At 48.0% G+C, this 7,328-nt stretch overlaps 1 protein-coding gene across 1 annotated transcript; it reads left to right on the forward strand.

Moving 5' to 3' along the window:
* Window positions 1-927: 927 nt before the first annotated feature.
* LOC124173260 lies at window positions 928-6,006 on the forward strand. Its single transcript, XM_046552779.1, has one exon. It carries the CDS (start codon window positions 928-930, stop codon window positions 6,004-6,006), a length of 5,079 nt encoding a protein of 1,692 aa, XP_046408735.1.
* Window positions 6,007-7,328: the final 1,322 nt, after the last annotated feature.

A 7,328-nucleotide genomic window follows, 5' to 3' on the forward strand; every position in this document is an offset into this window, starting at 1 on the left:
CGCATGTCGCGTCTTAAAAATAATTAATCTTTTTTATCAACAACTCATCTTGAAGAAAACTTAATTCTTTTCACAGTTAAGGTCAAAGCCACTGTCGTAATGTAATAACTATGATGCCATGATAAAATTCTAGTATCTATATTTCTTTTTCAGATGTACCTTTGTTCACTCTTGCAAAAGAAACTGATTTAAAAAAGAAAGTGTGAAATTTGAATGCTTCCGACGCAGAAAATACGTCGATGTAACTTGTAAACCTCTTACAATTTACGAATGGGCTTTCGTCATATAACCGTGCAATAACTATCTTTCCTAATTCAATTCCGTTATCCCACACCGAATTTCAGTTGTGCTTTGCTCGTGATATTTATTCGAAAATAAAATACTATTGAAGCAATTATTAAACAATGACGATCATTTGTAAAAATGACGTTACATCTGTTCTAAACTCATCCTTATCCACTTAGTAATTATTTTGTTGCTAATGATATCGCACTCTTCATTTTCAGGTGGTACTTAGAATTCAATCAACAGGTTTTATCTCATTCATAGTGTTAACATACCCTCACACATAGTAAGTAATCCCCTCCCACATAGTAAGTATAACCGTATTCCCTTCTGATAATTTTTGACTTTTCGTATTTTCCTCATTCCGCGATGGGTACTCGGAGAAGGGATTTCTTTTGCGTGGCTTCTGGGTCTTTTCACCAGGGAAACAATGAAGTTTTCGGTTGGAGTGCAGGCGCACAGTGCGTAGCGAACTCCACATGCGCCGCCGCGTGGGGCTTTCTGAGAGGCACATTCAATAAGGACATAATAAATTCAATTCTTCTTTGTGGAAATGGTATCTATAGGTCATTGAGAAATGCTACAACCAGTGGATTAGAACGTTATCTTTTTCCGGAGGAATTACCCGGGGTATTGGAAGTAATGGGAACATTATGTAACCTTGAGGTTTCGGACGTGCACTACGGCATATATCCTGTTACTGTCCACGATGTAGAGGAAGGTGTGAGGTCACTATCGGGTGTCCTTGACGGCCTCTTATCTCAATCCGAGCATCACGTTGCTTTTATGTTCACCGGAGAACTTCGATCTGTATCATTTTGGCACCGATTCGACGACACATTTTTATTCGATTCTCATGGGGTGGACCATGAGTACAATCCTTGTTCTGATGGTTATGCCAGTTTGTTTAAATGCAATACGTACTCGGCACTGGCCGCAATGCTCATTTCCAATAACCCCTTCAACGGAAAACGGAACCAGTACACTATAACTCGTCTATGTTTTTCAAGACCCTCAGAAAATTGCTCATTTACGCCATGTACACAAGTAACGAACAGAATAACAGAAAATACAGATAATAAAACACGCAGCAGCATTGCTCAGGATCCAAAGCTGAATACCATGAAACCGGTTGTCCTTCTTAGGCGTATAGAAAATACAGACACTATTCTTACGGAGATCGTGAAACAAAAAGGACGTCCGAATAAGCGCAAACGCGGAAGACCTAAAATACTAGACACTACGAGGGAAGATCAGTTAACTGCAGCAAAGAAGAAACATAGCGATAACAACCCAGACGTGAACCAGCGGGCAGTTATTCGCTACAGTCAACTGCATCCGGAAGTTAATCGAGAGGCAGTAAAGAGGTACGCGCTTGAACATCCCGAAGTTCATAGGAAAGCCGTTCAACGTCTGCACGACATTAATCCCGAGGCATCGCGGCAGAGCACGATGAGCTACAGGTTGCGTTATCCGGAATTAGAGAATATGAGAAGACACATTCCTGCTGCTCTCGCCAGGAAGATAGTTGAACGCGGCCCTATAGCTTACTGGAAAGGAATCGCACTCGACGACGTCATACCGTTTAAGCTGAGGAGGACATCGCTTTGGGAGGATGACGTGCATCAATGTGCCCACTGCGGCGCAAGGCTTTTCGAGGAGGAGAAGACTCGTAAGAAGTGGTGCTGTGGAGAGGGATCGTACAATGTGCAGCGGCTGCCTCCTCTAGACGCACCTTTTTATTCAAAGAGAGAATTCCGGGATAGATCGCGAGCGTATAACGATCTGTTTGCCTTTTGCGCGCTAGAGGTTAGTGGAGGCTACAGGCACCCCAGTGGACTGGCGTTTTTCAAAATAGAAGGTAGGATGTACCACCAACTGCACAGTCTGGAAGCTCCTGGGCAAAAGTTCACCACAAGAGCAGGAGAAACTCAGTTCGTCAACCGTTGCCGGCTCTACATCGATGACGGCGAAGAACGGAAGAATATTGCCCTGGGAAGAACGCTGAAAACGGACCTCATCGAAGAAATTGATCACTTCATCCGGAATATCAACCCGTTCATCGAGGATTTCCGACGCTTGAGTGCGGAGCCTTCAATCGACGCACACCTAACTTTCGAGGTGACCAGCAGATCCACACATGGCCCGTCACTTGGAGATAGGCAAACGGGAATCGAGGTGCACGCCGCAATGAGCACAGAAGATACTGGATACGATCCACGAAAATTGACAGTATGGAAAAGGGGTGATCGAAGGCCATCGTCCATCGACCTGCTAAGCCCACTTATGGAGCCTTTTCAGTATCCGATGCTTTACCCACAGGGGAATTTGGGTTGGCACGTGGGTTTATTGGACAATCGAGGAAACAAACTCTCCCAACTGAACTACTCAAGATGCCTGCTGCTTACCGATCCTCGATTTTCCCACTTGGGACGTTTATCGCAGGCGTGGCAAGTGGAGATGTTCGCCCGGTATGAAGAGGAGCGACTCCGTTTCATCCACTATTCCCAGACGCGATCTTCGTCTGGAAGAGGCATGCGGATAGCACCGCTGGATGAAATTTTAGACGTTGGAAGGCAACAACGAGGACAGATCGCACAAGATATACACGGTGACGAGACGGTTCAAGGGGAAGGCGGCGTCTGCCCAGGGAAAGTTTACCTGCCGTGCACATTCACCGGAGGACCGCGGTACATGAAGGTCCACTACGAGAACGCCATGGGTCTGGTTTCGCGGTTGGGTTCCCCAACGTATTTCCTGACGTTTACTTACAGTGCTCATTGGGAGGAAAATAAGAAGGCGTGCCCCTATGGAAGTAAACGCAGTGATCCTTCCACAGCGTGTAGGATATTCAGCATTAAGCTCGGGGAATTGATCAGAGACTTGCGTAGCGGAGCATTTTTCGGGCGCCCCTCGTACTTTGTTTACGTCATTGAAATGCAAATGCGGGGCTTGCCGCACGCGCATATAGTTTTCAAGGTAGACGGGTTAGGTCCGGCCCAAGCGGAAGACATTGACGCCGTTATTCGCGCGGATATACCCTCGGAAGAGGAGGCCGGCGGACGACTCAGGGCGTTAGTGTTGCAACATATGATTCACGGCCCGTGCGGTACAGACCACCGCACCGACTTTCCATGCTGGGATGCGGCAAAGGGTTGTTGCAGTAAATTCTTTCCGAAGCCGTCTTGCCAAACAACCCACGTAGACGATAGAGGTTTCGTTCAGTATAGGCGCGATTACTCGAATCGGGGTGTTATTAACACGCGACGCGGGGAAGTATCGGTACACGACGGTTGGGTGGTCCCCTACAACGCCGCGTTGATGTTAAAGTACGAGGCCCACATAAACTTAGAACTTGCATCCACTCGCCGCGTAGTAAAGTACTTGTTCAAGTATTTAATGAAGGGAGGGTCACTTCAAAACGTCACCGTGACCCCGATTGGTTTGCAAGAAAATGAGGTGGAGCAGTATGCCACTAAGCGCATGGTAGGCGCCAGCGATGCGTGCTGGCGTTTGTTAGAGTTCCCTATTTCCAAATCAGAGCCCACCGTGGAATGCCTACCCGTTCACTTGGAAGGCAAGCAGAACGTCGTGTACAGGCCTCGTGAACGCAGTTTAACAGAGATCGCATCGTCCGCTTCATCCAAATTAATCATTTACTTTAACCGTCCGCGCGACACTATTTTCGACGGCTTAACCTATCAGAGTTTTTACGAAAAATACATGGTTCATACCCGTCGTCCAAACGGTGATAACTTCTATGCACTCCCCGACGGTGTTCATTACGTTACCGCTCGCCAGCGCGGTGTCAAAGTTTGTAGATTGTTTTGGATTTCCCCTAATCGAGGCGAGCAGTATTACCTCAGGATTCTCCTTATGACCACTCCATGCCGTGGCTTCGCCGATCTTTTGTCCCGTGGGGTAGGACAGTGTCGCACGTTTCAGGACGTTGCTCGAAGTTTAAGCTTGATAGAGGATGAGGAAGAATACGCTGATGCACTACGAGAGGCGTCGACGTTCATGGTAGCCCACGCACTCCGGTCATTCTTCATTTTACTTTGTAACATAGGGGCTCCCGCGGCAATACTTTGGGAAAATTTTAAGAATTCCCTCAGCGAGGATTATTTAGAGCGACATCCCGAAAACCCAGATGCTGCGTATTCATTTTCTCTTCTCGCTATCGATAGGGGTCTCAGGCGACAGGGCTCTTGCCTTAAGGACCACGGGCTTCCGTTCGTAGAGGACTTCACGACGGAGTTGAGTAGAGAGCAGGTTCAGTACAGCAGAGAGAAGCAAAAGTCATTTGTCGATGAGTGGGAGCCAAAGCTTTCCGAGGACCAGAAAGTATTTTTTTGTCATATCAAAGCCCTTTTTCAGGATGACGACAGAAGGGATAGAATCTTATTCCTCGATGGGCCAGGTGGCTACGGAAAAACTACACTCATCCGTGTAATTTTAGGGTACGCCCGCGGTCATGGACATGTTGCCCTTGCAGTTGCTAGCTCAGGGATCGCAGCGTCCAACATGCAAGGAGGTACGACGGCTCATAGCATGTTCCGCCTTCCGTTCGATTTAGGAGACGGAACGGGATACTGGAACGTTAGCAACGGTTCCCAGCGGGGCGAACTCATTCGAAATGCCAAGATCATCATCTTCGATGAGGCACCGATGGCGCATCATTATATCTTCGAAATTCTGGATAGGTCACTGAAGGATCTCATGAATAATAATTTACCCTTCGGTGGGAAAATATTTGTTTGTTCCGGCGATTTTAGGCAAATACCGCCCGTCGTTAAAAAAGCGCGCACCCCTGCCGATGTTTCGTGTGTTTCTCTGCGCTCTTCACCGATGTGGAGCCTCTTCAAAATTTTTTCGCTGACTACGCCGCAGCGAACGGGCGAATTCAAGGATTATTCTGACTTCCTCCTCCAAGTTGGCAACGGCGCAATCGACTCAATTTCTTTCGGCGAGGGACGGCAACAAGAGGCGCTCATACCTCTTCGAGGACTGAGAGTCGTGACATCTCTGCAGCAGCTGATTGAGGACACATTTCCACCATGCGTTCTGAGCCAACCGGAGCTTTGCGCAAAACGAGCTGTCCTCTCTACCATAAATTCAAATGTAAAGGAAATCAACGATTTAGTGCTGAACTCCTCCGACGGATGCATCCATGAGCTTAGAAGCGCTGACAGTGTGTGTAAGGAAAACGACGAAGACGGACTCCACGTGGATATTCAACTATTACATCAAGCTACTGGAAATGGGATCCCAGATCACGTTCTGCGCCTCAAGATCGGTTCTGTGTGCCTGATAATGAGGAACTTAAATATTGGAGATGGACTCGTGAATGGGACAAAAGTCATCGTAACCGCCATCAGCAATCGCCTGATTACAGTGAAAATTCCCGGGAAGACACACCTTATTGGCATACCCCGGATCACGTTCCGTTTCCCATTCGCCGAAGGATCACCGCTCATGATTCTAAGACGCCAGTTTCCTTTGGCCTTGGCATATTCAATGACGGTCCATAAGAGCCAGGGCCAGACGATAGACTTCGTTGGCGTCGATCTCAGGACCGATTGTTTTACACACGGTCAGCTCTACGTCTTACTTAGCCGTGTAAGAAGACCGCAAGATATAGTAGTTCTTGTTCCCCAAAACAAAGTAATTGATGGGACGGCATATGCCAAGAATATCGTGTTCGAAGAGCTTCTCCTGTGAAGAATATATCCACCGAATACAGGTTTGTCGTCGTGGCAACACCATACGTGCCTTCCATCGTCATCGTTAGATATCGCAGGGATACCCAATAGGACGCTGTTAAACGGCTGGTCTCCGGGGGTGGGTAGAGGAGGAGGGAGAAGGCACCACGGGTGTTTCCACCACAGAGAGATTCGGAGACATGAAGACCGACGAAGAAGTGAAGCCACCACTAAGAAGACCATGATTAGAAGCTCATCAAGAAGACTGCATTAAAGAAGGATCTTCATCACCCGTGAAATTACAGTTGAGTAGGGTGTGTGATGTCCCTTACGTGTCTTCCATCGTCATCGTAAGATAATCGTAGGGAGACCCAATAGGACGCTGTGAAACGGCTGGTCTCCGGGGGTGGGTAGGGTAGGAGGGAGAAGACACCACGGGTGTTTCCACCACAGAGAGAGTCGGAGACATGAAGACCGACGACGAAGTGAAGCCACCACTAAGAAGACCATGATTAGAAGCTCATCAAGAAGACTGCATTAAACAAGGATCTCCATCACCCGTGAAATTACAGTTGAGTAGGGTGTGTGTTGTCCCTTACGTGTCTTCCATCGTCATCGTAAGATAATCGTAGGGAGACCCAATAGGACGCTGTGAAACGGCTGGTCTCCGGGGGTGGGTAGAGTAGGAGGGAGAAGACACCACGGGTGTTTCCACCACAGAGAGAGAGAGTCGGAGACGCGAAGACCGACGAAGAAGTGAAGCCACCACTAAGAAGACCATGATTAGAAGCTCATCAAGAAGATTGCATTAAACAAGGATCTCCATCACCCGTGAAATTACAGTGGAGTAGGGTGTGTGATGTCCCTTACGTGTCTTCCATCGTCATCGTAAGATAATCGTAGGGAGACCCAATAGGACGCTGTGAAACGGCTGGTCTCCGGGGGTGGGTAGAGTAGGAGGGAGAAGACACCACGGGTGTTTCCACCACAGAGAGAGTCGGAGACATGAAGACCGACGAAGAAGTGAAGCCACCACTAAGAAGACCATGATTAGAAGCTCATCAAGAAGACTGCATTAAACAAGGATCTTCATCACCCGTGAAATTACAGTTTAGTAGGGTGTGTGATGTCCCTTACGTGTCTTCCATCGTCATCGTAAGATAATCGTAGGGAGACCCAATAGGACGCTGTGAAACGGCTGGTCTCCGGGGGTGGGTAGAGTAGGAGGGAGAAGACACCACGGGTGTTTCCACCACAGAGAGAGAGTCGGAGACGCGAAAACCGACGAAGAAGTGAAGCCACCACAAAGACCATCATTACAAGCTCATCAAGAAGACTGCT

This window comes from Ischnura elegans, assembly GCF_921293095.1.
Source record: "Ischnura elegans chromosome 13 unlocalized genomic scaffold, ioIscEleg1.1 SUPER_13_unloc_4, whole genome shotgun sequence".
Lineage (NCBI taxonomy): Eukaryota > Metazoa > Arthropoda > Insecta > Odonata > Coenagrionidae > Ischnura > Ischnura elegans.